Genomic DNA, 19763 nt, shown 5'->3' on the forward strand with positions numbered 1-19763 from the left:
ATTCGAACCTGCGACCGTAGCAGACGCACGGTTCTGGACAGCGCGCCTAGAACCGCGAGACCACCGCGACCGGCTACATTCCAATATCATTGACATCCATTTGTTGTAGAGTCTTGGAACATACCCTGAGCTCAAACATAATGAGGTACGAGGTGCGACAGTAAAGAGACTGATGTGAAAAAAAATGTTGCTTACCGTTTTAGTCAAGTTTAGTGTAGTCTCCTTCAAAGTAGTTCCCTTCTGATTGCACACACTTTTTCCAACGCTTCTGCCATTCGTGGTAGCATTTCTGGAACTCATTTTCTGTAATATCCTCGAATACCCAAGTACAGCTTTTTGGACATCTTGTGTTGTTTGAAAATGGTGTCCCTTGACCACCGTTTTGACTCTTTGAAATAGAAAAAATTCGCATGGAGCGATATCTGGTGAATAAGGTGGCTGTGGTAGTGCTGAAATTTGTTTTGAGATTAAAAATTGCTGTACTGACAAAGCAGTATGGGATGGCGCATTATTGTGAGGCAGAATCCAATTACACGGACACGAAGAACTCTTTTACGAAGTCTTTCTAAAATTTCTTTGTAGTAATATTGGTTACCTGTTTGTCCAGGAGACACCCACTCTTTATGAACAATTCCCTTGGAATCAAAGATGCACACAAGCATGCATTTCACTTTTCACTTTGACATGTGAGCTTTTTTTGGTCTGGGTGATCCCTTTGAGCAGCATTGCGAACTTTGGCGTTTTGTCTCTGGATCGTACTGAAGAAACCAACTGTCATCACCAGTTATAACACGGCTCAACAATTCTAGATTGATTTCCGTTTGCTCTAACAGATCGGCTGCCACATTTTTACATGTTTCTCGCTGTTGTGGTGTGAGATTTTTGGGGACCATTTTTGCACAAATTTTTATCATACCAAGATCTTCATTTATTATTAGACGAACCGTTTCTCGATTGATGTTCAGTTCTTCTGCAATCATTTTCGCGGATAATCTTCGATCAGATCGTACGAGTTCACGCACCCTGGCCAAGTTGACATCCGTCCGTGAGGTTGATGGTCGTCCACTGAGGTCTTCATCTTCAACATTCGTTCTGCCTTCACTAAACATTTTATGCCAACGAAAAACTTGAGCTCTTAACGTAACCTCCTGTCCAAAAGCTTACTGTAAGTTGTCGTCGGGTTTTCACCCAGTTTTTTACAGTCTTTTACTTTGAAGTTCTAAGGGAAGTTTTGACAATTATCAGATTTGTATTTTCTCTGCCCACTGGAACGTAAGGTTGGCAGATATACCAGTTTTTGCTGTGAGACAGTGGTGGCAGTAACTGCGCTCCATTTTCGAAAACAAGTTCCGTGACAATCCGCCACTGGTGTCCCTCGCAACGAAATATCACTTGAGACTGTAGCCATGCCCCCATCCCCCTCCAACCATCCTAAAAATTACATGTGCAGAGGGGACGATTTGTGTTTACAAAATAAATCCAAGCAACCACAGTTTAAGAGCTCGGGAAATTTTAATAACTGTAGTCTATGCATGAAATATTTTTTGCCTTCTTTCAGTGTTTCGTTTTGTTTCAGGTGGATGAAGGACCTCTTTATTCTCGGCGCTAAAAAGGACCTCGAGGTAGATGACCTGTTTGACACACTTGAAGGAGACCTGTCAGAAGACCTCGGACTGAAACTTGAAGCGTGAGTACCAGAATTTATGATTTCATATCGACCAAACCTGTCAGAAGAAATGAAGCTTTATTTGTGGTGTATGAATACATCTAAAACTTCATCTAAATCTCTGTATGGTCGAAGTCGCTCTCGTAACACTGTTGCTTGTTTTCGAGCGCTGGCTACTTAATTTGTGGAACAATCTATCAGTAGCGTAATTTGCAACTGAATCGTCAATTGAGTAAATTTTTTACCCGTTTCAGGAGAAACAAAGATAAATACTGCCATATGTATTATTGCTACATTACTGGTATTTTTCAGAACTGAAAGTGACTTCGTTCTGCTTTTATTGGGAGAGAAATAGTAAACTTAGAGTACATCATTTCGATATTTAATGATTTCAAAGTTTTTTGACCTTTTGGTTTCAACACTTAACAAACCTTTTTTTTTTTTTTTTTTGCTTTTTTAGGATTTAATTGTGTGAACACTTCATAATACATTAACATGCTCTGACGAAATAGAACAAAATGAAGTATTTTACCAGCAATAATGAGTGTGACATTACTTCCACTTACTTCTGTCAGGCTGCTTATGTTTTCTTTCCTAGCGTCCTCCCTTGGCGGCCAACTCTTACTCTTTCGACCCCAATGGTATTAGGTTTCGAGGCCTGAGGGTGTCTTTCATTTCTCTTTTCTATTCCCCAACAACCAAAGATTGGCAAAGGACCCTGGAGTCTGCTCAGGCTGCCTATACCTGTTTGCATCAACAAAACTCTGGGAAATGTCCATGAAATTTGAGAAATCAATCAGGCCTCAAGGATTTCAATCCAGCTCTGCCAAAAAACCGCTCTCACGTTCTTGAAGGCATGAGTCGGGAGACCCCTAGACAGTGTATGACACACAGTGGATACAGTCTACAAAGGCAATGGGAGAGGATGAAAGGTGAACTTATTTCTGGCGCGTTTAAATAACCGAAACATATCGGCTAAGGGAGAAAACCCCGAAAGAAAATCCTGGTCCTCCTAGAAGGGGATTGAGCAGATGGCTGGTAACCAACTCTCAGAAAACAGACTACTCCCAGTACCCAAATGAGCCTCGGAAACAGGATGGTCTCAAAGGTAAATGACAAGGCTATGAAAAAGGACAAACGAAAATGGATAAATAGACACATCAAAGTAGCAACCTGGAATGTGAGAGGAATTTCCCAAAAGGAGGTAGAACAAGTAAATATACTAAGCGACATGAACATTGATGCTGTAGCACTCACAGAAACTAAAAAGAAATAAATATGTGGGGTATTACATTATGTTCTATACTAGTGATTTCAATTTGGACGATGCAGTTATTATCCTTGCAGGAATAAATGACATTCGTAAGAAAAACAACTTTATTCCAGACTTAGAAAAGTTGACTGCAGCACTTGATCATACAAAGCTATTGTTATGCACCGTTCCCTACTGTTATGACAAGCCAGAAGTCAACGAAACAGTGTACAGATTTAATGAATATATAATGAATTTGTCATCTAATTTTGTTAATGTGAAAGTAATTGATGTCAATTTATTCTTGCAAAGGCCTGATTACACTAATCATGGACTACACCTGAACAAAACAGGAAAGCTCAGACTGTGCAGGAACATTGCTTCATCAGTATCAAACCCATGGAAACGGTGTGATGTAGTAAAAACACTTACAACCAGCTCTGCAAGAAAGGTCAGATTTTGTACCGGTACTGTAGAAACCAATTCATGCCAAGATAGACAGGGAACCAATGTGAATACAAGAAACAGATGTATAGCTGTGTCTCACCCTGTCACTGCCAATGACATATTAATACCATATGATGAAGTTCCACCCAAAGAACCTCAAGGACTGGAAAATAATTCCGATGCAGTATCTCCAAGGATAAAAGGTAATCCCCGATTTTCTAAGAGAGAAAGAAGAATTCCAAAAAGAAACAGTGATTTTTTATGGCCAGCACCCACCCGACCTCGCCAACGACATCTAGTGAACAAATCTCCAGCTGCGACATAGGTCTTAATGTATCCAACACAGTTTTGAGTGCAACGGGGTCTAACGGTGTTAATGGACAAGCAGACCAGCAGAAGGACAGTAGAGGTAGCTATAAGAATCTTATTATTCTTCATCAAAATATCAGAAGTCTCAAAAGTAAATTAGAGTTTTATCTGTAAATTTAGGGGACATGGACACTGTTGACCGTCCTCATGTTTTATGCCTTACTGAGCATCATGTAACAGTTGGAATTGATGGGCTGCAGCTTGATGGGTATGATCTAGCTACTCATTACTGCAGAACAAGTAAGGAGAAAGGTGGTGCTGTAATTTATATAGACAGTAAAATCATTTATAAATCTTTAGATCTAAGTAAGTATTGTGTAGATCAACATTTTGAAGTTTGCGGGACTGAAATTTCTGCAAAGGACATGTTACTTACTGTGCTTGCAATTTACAGAGCTCCAGCAGGGAAGTTTTGCATCTTTATGAATAAGTTAGAATCTCTTTTGACCAAATTGTTCTCTAAAGCTAGAAATTTAATAATTGTAGGTGACTTTAATGTCAACTTCTTAACTGATAACAACCTCAAAACTGACCTGGACCACTTAATGAATTCTTACAACTTGGCTGCGATGGTTACCTGGCCCACTAGAGTTACAGAAAATTGCAAGAGCCTTCTAGATAATATTTTCATTGACAAGAATAGAGTCAACAGTGCTAGTGTGAGCAAAGTAATTTATGGCCTGTCTGACCATGATGGACAACTTCTGAAAGTAAATAACATCAGTTTGTGCAATAAAATCTCCCACACCTATAGGTCCTATAGATGTATAAACACTGAAACTGTGTCTGCCTTTAACGACTATTTGTCACAGATAGATTGGGAGCCAGTGTACAGCACATCAGATGTTAATGATAAATTTAACCTTTTTTTTAAATGAATTTATATCTGTATTTGAAATGGCTTTCCCAAAAAAAACTGTCAGAAAGAACAATGAGGTTTCTTCCAGTAAACCATGGATTACTGGAGGTATAAAAATTTCTTGCAGGACTAAGAGGGAGTTACATGCCTCACTAAGAGTATCAAATGATCCCCTTGAAAGGTCTCATTTTAAGTTATATTGTAAAATTTTAAAAAGGGTGATAAACAAATCCAAGAGCCTGTATATTAAGTCTGAAATTGATAAATCTGAGAACAAAATAAAAGCAGTTTGGAATGTTATAAAGAGAGAGTGTGGCAAGAGTAACAAGAATGTTAATACCACAGAGATAAGCTATAAGGATGAGGTTATTCATAATCCTGTAACAGTTTCCAACATATTCAACAATCACTTCATAACTGCAGCAGAACAAGTAGGTTGTAACGGTTCCTTAAATGCTGCTACGCATTTATTACACAGAGCTAACCCTAACACGTATGACCCAATTTGTATTGCCCCAGTTACTATTACTGAAGTTAAAAATACCATCAAGGCCTTAAAAAATAAAAATTCCACTGGTATTGACAACATTTCACCAAAAATACTGAAGCATTGTAGTGACCACATATGTCAAGTCCTGTGTCACATTTTTAATGAGTCTATCCAGCAAGGTGTTGTCCCAGAGAGACTAAAGCTTGCCGTTGTGAAACCACTTTTCAAGAAGGGTGACAAAACTAATTTATCTAACTACCGTCCAATATCACTACTAAGTAGTTTCTCAAAAGTATTAGAGAAACTAATGTATACAAGAATTGTAGAACATCTTAACAGCCACAACATACTCAACAGAAACCAGTTTGGTTTCCAAAAAGGTAGATCAACTGAGCAGGCTATTTTTTCTCTCACAAATGAAATTTTAGAGTCAATAAATAATAAAATGTCACCTATTGGAATTTTTTGTGACTTGTCTAAGGCCTTTGACTGTGTGGACCACAACATTCTCTTACATAAGGCTAATTTTTATGGCTTGCGAGGTAGCATTGGTAGATGGATAGAATCATATCTGCAAAACAGAAAACAGAAGGTGATAATTAATGGTGCCAATGATAGTCCCATTTCTTCTGATTGGGGCACATTAAAGTGTGGTGTGCCTCAGGGGTCCATCCTAGGACCTTTGCTTTTCCTTATCTTCATCAATGATCTCCCACTTTGCACAGACACCGAGTGTAAATTTACTCTTTTTGCCGATGACACCACTATTCTGCTTGAAAGTCGAACTAACAGTGACCTAGAAAATAAATGTAATGCTGTACTCGTTGACATCCTACACTGGTTTAAGTGCAACGGACTAACTCTAAACATTCAGAAAACTCAGTATATGCAATTTCACACATCTCAACAAGAAAATGAAGTATGCCACTTAAACTGTGGTAACCAAAATATACTACACTGTGAATCATCTAAGTTCTTGGGCATTCTAATTGATGGCAAGCTGAACTGGTCTGAGCATATCTTAGACCTACATAGAAGGCTCAGTGTGGCAACTTATGCTCTGCGTGTAATCACCCCCATTGGTGATGAGGACGCTACTAAAGCTGCCTACTTTGGTTATTTTCATTCTATCATGTCGTATGGCATAATATTTTGGGGCAACAAGCCTTTAGCCAAAAAAATATTTACTGCACAGAAGAGAGCTGTTAGAATCATGAGTGGTGTTCATCCAAGATATTCTTGCAGAAGTCTGAAGTCATGGAATCAATACTAGAAATAAGAATAATCTTCACAAGGATTTAAAGTCACTTAGTCTTGTACAAAAAGGTGTGCATTATTCAGGAACACACATTTTCAATAACTTGCCAGCAGCCATAAAAATCTTAACAACCAATGAAATTCAGTTTAAGAGAAGCCTAAAGGATTTATTGGTGGCCAACTCCTTCTACTCCATTGTTGAATTTCTTAGTAAAACCAACTGATTTGTATATAAGCACAACATAACTTCTGCACAATTTCAGTGCAGTAATGTGTTCATTGAAAATTTGTGTGTGTGTGTGTGTTAGTATAATCTAACTTCTGCACCATTTCAGTGCAGTAATGTGTTCATTGTAAATAAGTATTACAGTAGTTGTATTACCTTATAAATAAATAAAAAACTTTTTTATTTTAAATTCAGTGCATTAGTATTTGTAAAATTACTCTTAGTGTTCATTAAAAAATGACGATCATTCCACTTGGGACCTGTGGAATGGTACATTAGCTTATTTGTTTTAATTGTAAATATTTGTCATGTATTGTTGTTTTTCTGACATGTTCCACATCCTGGAGGACCTCCTCACTACGGATCAATTGGAATGAAAGTAAATCTAATCTAATCTAATCTAATAAGTTACAAATATTAACACTTACCTCTCAATTCATATTTTCTTTGATGATTTTTGTTTCTAACAACCTATCTCTTTTTAAAACTAATAGTGAATGTCATGATCATAATACTAGGTCTAAAAATGATCTACACAGGGATCTGAAACATTTAAGTCTTGTTCAGAAAGGTGTTCATTATTCAGCCACAAAAATTTTCAACTCCCTTCCATCAGGTATTAAAGATCACATTAATGTCTTACCTACTTTTAAATGTAAATTGAGAGAATACCTAATGGTAAATTCCTTCTATTCTCTTGATGAGTATCTACAGATAAAGCAATGATTTTTTATACTGATAAAAATTTGTTTGCTATAGATCACATTAACTGTTTAATTTGGAAAATGTACTATATTTCCTTTTTAGGTATTGTTTTATATTACTTGAGCTATACCTTTGATTTGATTTTAACCTACAAACTTATTCATAATCTTATGGTACATTTTTGTCATTTTATATATGTGTATTATTTGTTTAATTTGGAAAATGTACTATATTTCCTTTTTAGGTATTGTTTTATATTACTTGAGCTATACCTTTGATTTGATTTTAACCTACAAACTTATTCATAATCTTATGGTACATTTTTGTCATTTTATATATGTGTATTATATCTGTTGTATGTAATCATGACTCATTCCACATCCTTGTGATTTATCACAATACGGATTAATGGAATACGAAATAAATAAATAAAAAAAAATAAAAATAGTGGTATTGAACAACATAAAAGAGCAAGCAAAGGTGTAGCACTACTCCTGCATAAAAAATGGGAAAAAGACAGTCAAGATTGTACATACATAAGCGAAAGAATACTTACACTCAGGCTGAAACTGATAAAGGGTAACGCTACCTTTATAAGTGTATAAGCACCTGAAGAAAGGAAAGAAGATGAGTCTGAAAGCTTCTATGAAGAACTACAGAAGACTCTGAGTAAATACAGTGCTACTAATCGGATTATTATGATGGGTGATTTTAATGCCAGAATAGGAGATATCCCAGTAACAAACGTTATAGGTCCGTTTGGAGAACCAATATATAATCAAAATGGAAAATTACTAAGAGATTTTGCCACTTACAACAACTTAAAAATCACAAATTCACTTTTTAAGAAAAAGGATACACACAAGTATACTTGGGCGAGCAGAGGTCTTAAATCGATAATTGAGTACATCTTAGTAAATGATAAGCTAGCGGGCCAAGTAATGGATACAAGAGTTCATAGAGGACAAGATATACGATCAGATCATTTCTTACCAATCTCCAGAATAGATCTTTTTTACAACATGGAAGAAAATAACCAAACAAATAACAAACCAACAAGATCAAACCGTTTGTAAGATATACTTCCTTGAAGAGGACAGTATCAGACACCTGTACCCAAAGGAGATTAAATGAAGAACTAGCAAACTTACAAACTAAAGACTATATAGAAGAAGAATGACAAACTGTGAAGAATACTGCATCCAGAGTAGCTGGAGAAGCTCTCGGTAAAAAGAAAAGAATACGGGAAAGAAAAGGCCTAAAAATTTGGAATGAGGATATAATGAAAGCTGTCAAAGAAAAACAGGATGCATATATAAAATACTTAAGCAACCCCACTGTTGAGAACAAACAGTACTATAAGGAGAAAAGAAATAACGCTAAAGGTGTAGTAAGGGAAGCACATCAGGAACACTGGGATATGTTTATCTCAGATACCGAACATGATATCCACGGAAGACAACAAATGTCACAAACCTTAAACACAACAGAATGGTTCAAATGGCTCTGAGTATTATGAGACTTAACATCTATGGTCATCAGTCCCCTAGAACTTAGAACTACTTAAACCTAACTAACCTAAGGACACCACACAACACCCAGCCATCGCGAGGCAGAGAAAATCCCTGACCCCGCCGGGAATCGAAACACAACAGAAAGAGAGAAGATACCAATAAATAGCATCGAAGAAGAACAGTGGATAAATCATTACAGCAAATTGTGGTATGATCACACAGCACAAGAAACTGAAATCGAACAACTAGACGAGAAAGGATTAGATGAAATACAGTCTGACGAATTAACATCTGCACTAACATCACTTAAGAACAGAAAAGCAACAGGACAAGATGGTATTAATGCTGAATTATTAAAATATGGAGGAATGGTGCTACACCAACGACTGCTACATCTTTTCAATGAATGTTGGAAGAAGAAGAGTATTCCCAAAGACTGGAAAACAGCTAGAGTGATATCAATTTTTTTAGAAAGGAGATAAAAGCCTATGCAGTAATGAACAGAGGAATAAGTTTACTGGACTCAGCATACAAGGTGTATGCTAGGATTTTTAACACAAGACTTAAAAACATAGATGAAGCAGTACTGCATGAGGAACAATGGGTTTAGGAAAGGACGGTGGACAATAGGCGCAGTTTTTATTCTACAGCAAATAATGGAAAAATGGAGAGAGCATAATAAAGAAACACATTGTTTTATTGACTTTAAAAAAGCTTTTGACAATGTCAATAGATAGAAACTATGGGAAATAATGACGAATCGTGGATATCCAAAACATCTAGTAAATGCGATAAAAAGTTTATATCAAGACACAAATATCACTCTAGATCTCAGTGGTAAACAACTAATGAGATACCAACTAACAAAGGGGTACGACAAGGCTACTGAATCTCTCCCACTTTGCTCAACATCTACATTAATGAAATAATACATATATGGAAATCAGAATTTCAGAAAGGTACCCACCTAGACAGGAACATTCTTTTAAATAATTTACTATATGCCGATGATGCAGTGATCCTAGCAGATAAGGAAGATGACCTTCAGAAAGGAATCTACGTGCTAAAAGAAATAAGTGCGAAATTTAACATGGAAATTTCAAAAGAAAAAACTAAAACAGTGGCCTTCATAGGGAAAGAACCAATCAGAACCAAAATAGTGATAGATCAGAAGATTTTAGAGCAAGTAAACCATTTCAGTTACCTCGGATGTGAAATGACATATGGCTATGAAATTAAGATTAGTAAATTCAGTCAGGTATGCGAAACAATTAACAGAAACTTAAAAAAACAAAACAAGGAAAGACACTCAAATTAAATTTTACAAAACTGCTGCAGTTCCCACACTGCTCTATGGAAGTGAGACCTGGGTGATTACCAAGAAGCAAGAAAGCCGGAGTTAGGCACAAGAAATAAAATTCCTTAGAGGTGTTAAAGGTTGCACAAGAGAATACGGGCTAAGAAATCAAGATATTAGAGAATAACTGCAAATCTTTAGCCTCAGTGATAAAATTCGAGATTACAGAAGAAAATGGAACGAACATCTACAAAGAATGGTGAGTGACTTCCCTTAAAGGCAAGAAATTATAAGTGCCATGGGAGAAGAGACTCAGGAAGACCCCAATAGAAATGGGTACTGTAACAGGCAGTTCCTGCCTAATACCTGAAGAGAAGATGAAAATGACGAGTAACTGTGCATTAGCTATAATTTTAGTCAATCACTGGCCAAGAAAGCACTTCATAGAATGATCTCTTTGCAGCAGGCGCATATTCTTCACATCTTCCATCTTCATTCTGGAAATAGGTACTTGGTATGTTGGGTAGGCCATTGGAATGCTGCCCATTAATCCTGGAATGATGGGCTCATGTTATTTTCTTAAGTGAAAAGTATGTCTTACTCATCCATCGATATACGGAAAGCCAACCACCTCTCCTGTCTCAAGATATTGCTCACTACTGGCCATTAAAACTGCTACACCACGAAGATGACGTGCTACGGACGCGAAATTTAACCGACAGGAAGAAGGTGCTATGATATGCAAATGATTAGCTTTTCAGAGCATTAACACAAGGTTGGCACCGGTGGCGACACCAACAACGTGCTGACATGAGGAAAGTTTCCAACCGATTTCTCAAACACAAACAGCAGTTGACCGGCGTTGCCTGGTGAAACGTTGTTGTGATGCCTCGTGTTTGGAGGAGAACTGCCTACCATCACGTTTCCGACTTCGATAAAGGTCCGATTGTAGCCTATCGCGATTGCGGTTTATCGTATCGCGACGTTGCTGCTCGCGTTGGCCAAGATCCAATGACTGTTAGCAGAATATGGAATCGGTGGGTTCAGGAGGATAATACGGAACGCCGTGCTGGATCTCAATGGCCTCGTATCACTAGCAGTCGAGATGACAGGCATCTTATCCGCATGGCTGTAACGGATCGTGCAGCCACGTCTCGATCCCTGAGTCAACAAATGGGACATTTGCAAGACAACGACCATCTGCACGAACGGTTCGACGACGTTTGCGGCAGCATGGTCTATTAGATCTGCATCACAGACAGGAGCGCCTGCGATGGTGTACTTAGCGACGAACCTGGGTGCACGAATGGCAAATCGTCATTCTTTCGGATGAATCCAGGATCTGTTTACAGCATCATAATGGTCACATCCGTATTTGGCGACATCACGGTGAACGCACATTGGAAGCGTGTATTCGTCAACGCCATACTGGCGTATCACCCGGCGTGGTATGGGGTGCCAATGGTTACAAGTCTCGGTCACATCTTGTTCGCATTGACGACACTTTGAACAGTGGACGTAACATTTCAGATGTGTTACTACCCGTGGCTCTACCACTCATTCGATCCCTGCGAAACCCTACATTTCAGCAGGATAATGCACGACCACATGTTGCAGGTCCTGTACGGGCCTTTCTGGATACAGAAAATGATCAACTGGTGCCCTGGCCAGCACATTCTCCAGATCTCTCACCAACTGTAAAGTCTGGTCAATGGTGGCCGAGCAACTGGCTCGTCACAATACACCAGTCACTGGTCTTGATGAACTGTGGTATCGTTTTGAAGCTGCATGGGAAGCTGTACCTGTACACGCCATCCAAGCTCTGTTTGACTCAATGCCCAGGCGTATCAATGCCGTTATTACGGCCAGAGGTGGTTGTTCTGGGTACTGATTTCTCAGGATCTATGCACCCAAATTGCGTGAAAATGTAATCACATGTCAGTTCTAGTATAATATATTTGTCCAATGAATACCCGTTTATCATCTGCATCTCTTCTTGGTGTAGGAATTTTAATGGCCAGCAGTGTATTTCTTTTAAGCTACACGGAGCGAAGGCCATTTTTTTATTGCAGTGTTCTGTCAGTGTCTCGCAGAAAACATCGCTTTTTCTAAAATATTTTGGCCACATTTGTCGAAATCTAGTATTTCCTCTCCATTAAGTAATTTTGCTGTCACATTCCTTTACCTGCTTATTATCAGTTCCGTGTTTCATAAGGGGTGTAAATGAGGTCATGAGTTTTAATTTTCGTCATACATTGTCCAAAAAATCGCGATCACACAGGCGGAATGAGTGGCCTCCCTCTGGAAATTTGTGTATTATGCTCTTGAGTATTCCAGCTTGAACCATGCCCATACATATGAGTATAAATGTGTGGCTTTTGTTCTGGCCGGCACAGCCATCTGGAAACAAAAGAAGATCAGTCACATTTTTACTGATATCGCTTTTATGTAATCAGAAACGGAAGATGCTACTTCGTTTCCACCTTTCTTTCCTAAACCTTCATGGTACATGCCACAGTGGAGCGTTCAGTTTTCAAATCGTGTATGCTGAAACAGTACTCCGACTGTTGGCGCAGATAGAACATCTGTTGGATAGGGATATGTGGAAGCGGAAAGTTGTGCGTGTAACGAAAAACTATGGCTATAGAGTCACAACATTTCATTCTGCAGCTGAAATAAATTAATAATGTAGGCCTAAGATTGGCATTGCTGGTAATATTGATTTTATTTACATCTGTACAGTTTCCTACGGTTGCTTCAAGAAAGACATATTTACCAGCAAGATTCTCTAGCTGCTTTCCGTGGAACATAACCTCCTCTGTTTCGATAAGGCAGTCCTCTGGTACGAGCTGTCTTGACCTTGTTTCTAACACAATCTGCACTACTATTCTTCCTTTTTGGAGCCATAGTAATACAACCAACTGCCGCTCAGTGAACATCAACAGTGACTGTTAGTGCTACAACAACGGAAGTTGATAATTTTATCAACAATGTGTAGTATCTGAGGAAAACAGATTCTGTGCGGGAACGAGCAGCATCTGTTGAAGCGAAATAAGTCAGTAACTTGTTTGGCTTCAACAACAAACAGCGTAAAATGCACATCCTGTTCTACCATTTTCAGGAGCAAGACGCGTTTCATTTCAGCCCCAAACGATAAACTATACTCTTAAATGTACTAGGCAGTGAAAAAACGAAAACTGAAAATTTTGACTTATTTGGTTTCAACAATTTGCGATTCAATTAGAAAAGAGCCTATGTCCAGGTCTTAATTACGGCAGGTTCGACGTCCGGCACTTCCCAGGTAACTTATTTTGGAGTCACTGGAACGCGTTGGTACCGTAGATTTAAGACAGTAAACGTGTACTAAATCGCAACGTAACTGTGACCTGCCGCTGTGCCGGCACTAGTCAACGCGACAGTGGGGAACCAACGTGATGCGATGTGCAGGTTTATGGGGCGAGGAACTGCCATAATTCCGTGTGTGTGTGTTTCGTTTTTCCTAAGTCTTCAAGAAGTCCGAATTGTACGTGACACCGGAGGGTCAGGAGTATCTTCATCGTCATTCATTGCTAAATGTTTGATCATTTAATACTGAACACACGTTCACCAAGCAGCTATAATGCAGCTATTTGAACGTTGCCGCTAGCAGCAGTTGAAAACATGACGTCATAGTCATAGGGAGCGAAGTGACACTGCTACGGAGACAGGCGGTAGCATCTGTTGTTTATATTAAGTCTCGTGATTTTATTGTTTTGACAATAGGAAATTATGTTTTAACTACCTGAGTTTGAGAACAGTACTCGTATTTTTTTAAAATGATTTCTCATTATATTTTTTATCATCAGTTTTCGAAAATCCAAACTGATTCATAAGCAGTACAAATAAACACAAGGTCCCAAAACACCATACAACAAACCAAACTAGCGTTTTATGTGGAAAAAAATGGAGTCGTTTATCCTCCCAATACTGCACTATGGATGCAAGCAAGGGGTAAGCGGAATACGAGCAAGATATTTACAATGCAATACTAATAATGCAATACATACAAGAAGATCGTAATGAGGAACAGAACGCGAAGGAACCGGCTTCTGTGTCATGTAATGTTATATGATTTTTTGGTTCTGACAGGTGCTAAAGCCCAATTATTTCCACTTGATGCAAGCCACGCAGTCGAAAATGCAATATTGAGTTTCACAAGAAAATATTAGTTTTTGATTGAGATTTCTCGAATAGCAGTATACACTGAGGTGACAAAAGTCATGGGATACTTCCTGGTGTCATGTCGGACTTCCTTTTGCAGCATCTCGATGTGATAAGGACTCAACGAGTATTGAAAGTCTGCAGCAGCAGTATTGAGCCACGCTACCTCTATAGCTGTTCGTAACTGCGAAAGTGTTGCCGGTACGGGATATTGTGCACGAACTGAGCTCTCGATCATGTCCCGTAAATGTTTCATGGAATTCGTGTCGGGCAGTCTGGGTGGCCAAATCATTCGCTCCAACTGCCCAGAATGTTCTTCAAACCAATCGTGAACAGTTGTGTCCTGGTGGCGTGGCGCATTGTCATCCGTCAAAAAATTCCATCATTCTTTGGGAACATGAAGTCCACGAATGGCTGCAAATGGTCTCCACGTAGCCGAACATAATCATTTCCAATTTATGATCGGTTCAGTTGGCCCGGAGGACGCCGACTGTTCCACAGAAACACAGCTGACAATATTATGGAGTCACCACCAGCGTGCACAGAGCTCTGTTGACAACATGGGTGCATGCCTTCATCTGGTCTGTACCACACCCAAACCCTACCATCAGTTCTTACCAACCGAAATCGAGACTCGTCTATCCAGTCCACGGTTTTCCATTCGTCAAGGGTCCATCTGATATGGCCATGAGCCCAGGAAAAGCACTGCAGGTGATGTCACGCTATTAGGAAAGGCAATCGTATGAGTCATCTGCTGCCACAGCCCATTAACGGCAAATTTCCCCGCGCTGTCCTAACACATATGTTCATCATACATCCGACATTGATTTCTGTGGTCATTTCAAGCAGTGTTGCTTGTCAGCACTGACAACTCTACATAAACGCAATGCTCTCAGTCGTTAAGAGAAGGCCGTCGGCCACTGGGTTGGCCGTGGTGAGAAGCTGGTATTCTCGGCAAACTCTTGACATTGTGGATCTAGGAATACTGAATTCCTAATGACTTCCGAAACGGAATGTTCCGTGCGTCCGCATTCAAAGTCTGCTAATTCGTGTGGTGCGGCCGTAGTCACCCCAGATACCCCACCTGAGTACAAGTGACAGCCCCCAGTGCACTGCCGTTTTATAGCTTGTGCACACAATATTGCCGCCATCTGCGTATGGGCATATCGCTATCCCGTGACTTTTGTCACCTCAGTAAAGTACTCTGTAAGGCCACAGACACATTTACAAGTAACGCACTATGAGGCCCACCGATAAAGTATAAATGAAAAACATTACATCGAATAGTCGTATTTCTCAGGTCAAGAATATGGATTTTTGCGTCATATTTACGCCGTATTTGAAGTTCCTTACCATGCCACTATGAGCGCTACTGTCATTCTGTGTTCCTGTATCGTAACACGGGCCTTGCACTTCCTATTATTTGGTGTCCTGTGCATATTGTCACACATCGCTGTTAACCAACCAGGCAGCATGAGCTGCAGCTGTGATCCATCAGATTTCCTGGGATTTCCGTGCGATCAGCGATGAGTGACTGATTAGTGCAACTTTCTCACACAAGAACGTGTCCGATCTATGAAGCCGTCAGTAGGCCATGTGATGGATTGCTGCGATCAGTCGCTCATGTGTGGTGCCCTTAAGTGTTACTTTTGTCTTCGAATTGCTCTTTCGCATTTTCTTTGCTCTTGAATCAAAACTGCTCAGCTGTTCAGCGACTATGTCATTTCGTGGTAGACTTTTCACATTTCACCTGTTAAAATTTCACCTCCTTTAAGGAAATAACACTTGCCATTTCAGTGAAGTTGGTGCTGGATCCGTTATTTTCCTTTTATTTCGGAATTCTACTCCCATGAACAATCGAATTAAACATCCCCATGTAATAGTGTGCAGCATCTCATTTCATTTATCAATTATAAATTTTCACCAATCACCAGAAATTTTATCTCCACCAAGTTGTATCTCAGTCCTAGGTAATTGCATTGATGAATTAAAGTCACCCAACCCAGTTGACATAATCTGCCTCTCTGAACACCGTGTGACCACCGGTATAGGAACTAGGCCTAAGCACAATGAGAAACTCAGACAGGAGAGTACTGCAAATGTTAGAATAAGGAAAGGGTCTCATAAAAGTATAATTAAAAATAATGTAAGTATATTTCATCAAAATATTGGGAGTTTAAAGAATAAAGTAGATGAGCTTCTGGTTTGTTTAGAAGATTTAGAAGCTGAGAATGAAATAGATATACTATGCCTGTCTGAGCATCACATTGTTACTGATATTGATAAGGTAAATGTAAGTGGATATAAGCTCTCTGCACATGTAATGAGAGAAAATATGGAGAAAGGAGGAGTTGCCATTTATGTCAAAAGTTATCATTGTGCAAAAAGTATAGAAACAAAAAAGTTTTGTGTAGAGAAACATATAGAAGCATGTGCCTGTGAGCTTAAATTAAATAAAGGCACATTTATAATTGTAACTGTATATAGGTCCCCATCAGGAAATTTTCATCTATTTCTGAAAAATTTGGACTCCTTGTTGTGCTATCTGTCAGACAGGGGGAAGCAAATTATTATTTGTGGGGACTTCAATGTAGATTCTCTGAAAGAGGGTAATAGGAAAAATGACCTTGAAGTATTACTCGGTTCTTTCAATTTGACACCCGTTATTGATTTTCCTACTCGGGTGGTAAAGGATAGCAGCTCACTGATAGATAACTTCTTTATAGACCAAGATAAGTTTAACCAGATAAATGCTCAGCCTGTTGAGAATGGTCTTTCTGATCATGGTGCACAGCTAGTTACAATATATGACATAGCTCCATTCAGCAATACTAAACAGTCCTCCAAAGTAGTACGTTCAGTCAACGATTTAACAATTGCAAATTTCAGGGAAAGCCTACAGCAGTTAGACTGGGATGAGGTGTACCGTGAACCTGATGCCAATTTAAAATATAATTTATTTCATGACATTTTTGTAAATGCATTTGAAAACTGCTTCCCCAAGAAAATAGTTAAATATACTCGTAAGAAACCTTGTAACAAACCATGGCTTACTAAGGGTATAAAAATATCTTGTAACCGGAAAAGGGAAATGTATCTGACAGCAAGAAAGAGTAGTGACCCAGAAACTAACAAAAATTATAAAAACTACTGTGTTATATTAAGAAAAGTTATTAAAAAATCCAGGAGTATGTGTATCATGTCTGAAATCAGCAACTCTGATAATAAAATTAAAACCATTTGGAATATTATTAAAAGAGAAACAGGTCAACCAAGAGCAGAGGAAGACAGTATTACCATCAAATTGAATGAAAACTTTACGAACAAAAAGTCAGAAGTTGAAAATATTTTTAATAATCATTTTCTAAATGTTGTGGATATAGTAGGATCCAGGTGTTCATTAGAAGATGCTAGGCTGTTCATGGAAGAGGCCATACCTATGCAATTTGATACAATTGAAATCTCACCCACTTCTCCCTCTGAAATTAGGAAAATAATAAACTTGCTTAAAAGCAAAAACTCACATGGAATTGATGGCATTTCCAGCAAAATACTAAAAGCTTGTTCTCAACAGATAAGTAAGATTCTCAGCCACCTGTGTAATAGCTCTCTGGAACAGGGCATTTTCCCTGATAAACTGAAATATGCTATTGTTATACCTTTGCATAAAAAGGGGGAGAGATCTGATGTCAACAATTACCGTCCAATCTCCCTTCTAACAGCTTTATCCAAAATTTTTGAGAAAGTAATGTATTCAAGAGTAGCTTCACATATCTGTAAAAATGAAGTACTAACAAAATGTCAGTTTGGTTTCCAGAAAGGTTTTTCAACAGAAAAGGCCATATATGCTTTCACCAGTCAAATTTTGAATGATCTGAATAACCGAACACCACCCATTGGGATTTTTTGTGATCTCTCAAAGGCTTTTGATTGTGTAAATCATGAAATTCTGCTAGACAAGCTCAAGTATTGTGGCATGAGTGGGACAGTGCACAAATGGTTTCAAAAATGGTTCAAATGGCTCTGAGCGCTATGGGACTCAACTGCTGAGGTCATTAGTCCCCTAGAACTTAGAACTAGTTAAACCTAACTAACCTAAGGACATCACACACATCCATGCCCGAGGCAGGATTCGAACCTGCGACCGTAGCGGTCTCGCGGTTCCAGACTGCAGCGCTAGAACCGCGCGGCCACTTCGCCCGGCCACAAATGGTTTACTTCGTACGTAACTGGAAGAGTGCAGAAAGTAGAAATAAGTAGTTCTCGTAACATGCAAAGATCAGCACATTCCTCAAACTGGGGAACTATCAAGAATGGGGTTCCACAAGGGTCAGTCTTGGGTCCTTTGTTGTTCTTATTATATATTAATGACTTGCCATTCTATATTCATGAAGAGGCAAAGTTAGTTCTCTTTGCTGATGATACAAGTATAGTAATCACACCTGACAAACAAGAATTAACTGATGAAATTGTCAATACTGTCTTTCAGAAAATTACCAAGTGGTTCCTTGTAAACGGACTCTCACTGAATTTTGATAAGACACAGTACATACAGTTCCGTACAGTGAATGGTATGACGCCATTAATAAATATAGACCTTAATCAGAAGCATATAGCTAAGGTAGAATATTGCAAATTTTTAGGTGTGTCCATTGATGAGAGATTAAATTGGAAGAAACACATTGATGATCTGCTGAAACGTTTGAGTTCAGCTACTTATGCAATAAGGGTCATTGCAAATTTTGGTGATAAACATCTTAGTAAATTAGCTTACTACGCCTATTTTAACTCATTGCTTTCGTATGGCATCATATTTTGGGGTAATTCATCACTGAGGAATAAAGTATTTATTGCACAAAAGCGTGTAATCAGAATAATAGCTGGAGTCCACCCAAGATCATCCTGCAGACATTTATTTAAGGATCTAGGGATATTCACAGTAGCTTCTCAGTATATATACTCTCCTATGAAATTTGTTATTAACAACCAAACCCAATTCAAAAGTAATAGCAGTGTGCATAACTACAATACTAGGAGAAAGGATGATCTTCACTATTAAAGATTAAATCTAACTTTGGCACAGAAAGGGGTGAATTATACTGGCACTAAAGTCTTTGGTCACTTACCAAATAGTATCAAAAGTCTGACAGATAACCAACAAGTATTTAAGAAGAAATTAAAAGAATTTCTGAATGACAACTCCTTCTACTCCATAGAGGAATTTTTAGATATAAATTAAGAAAAAAATAACAAAAAATATTAAAAAAAATTTTAAAAATAAAAATAAAAAATAAAGAAAAACAAAAAAACACAATAAAATAAAGTTGTTATATTAACTTAAGTATGTTGTTAAATTAACCTAATTATGTCATGTATTGGAAAATTCGACTCGTTCCACATCATTACGAAATATCGTATTCATGATCCATGGAACTAGTATTAATCTAATCTAATCTAATCTAATCATCCTGCTGATAGGGG

The 19763-nt window shown here is 38.5% G+C and overlaps 1 protein-coding gene across 1 annotated transcript in view; it reads left to right on the forward strand.

Annotated features, from left to right (window-relative positions):
* Positions 1–19763, forward strand: part of LOC126235664 (ATP-binding cassette sub-family C member 4-like) — a 166546-nt gene that overhangs the window by 28520 nt on the left and 118263 nt on the right. Inside the window, exon 2 of the mRNA XM_049944384.1 lies at positions 1577–1687. Coding sequence (XP_049800341.1) covers positions 1577–1687 — 111 coding nt within the window. The remainder of the gene's footprint in view (positions 1–1576; positions 1688–19763) is intronic.

This window comes from Schistocerca nitens, chromosome 2 (genome assembly GCF_023898315.1).
Source record: "Schistocerca nitens isolate TAMUIC-IGC-003100 chromosome 2, iqSchNite1.1, whole genome shotgun sequence".
Lineage (NCBI taxonomy): Eukaryota > Metazoa > Arthropoda > Insecta > Orthoptera > Acrididae > Schistocerca > Schistocerca nitens.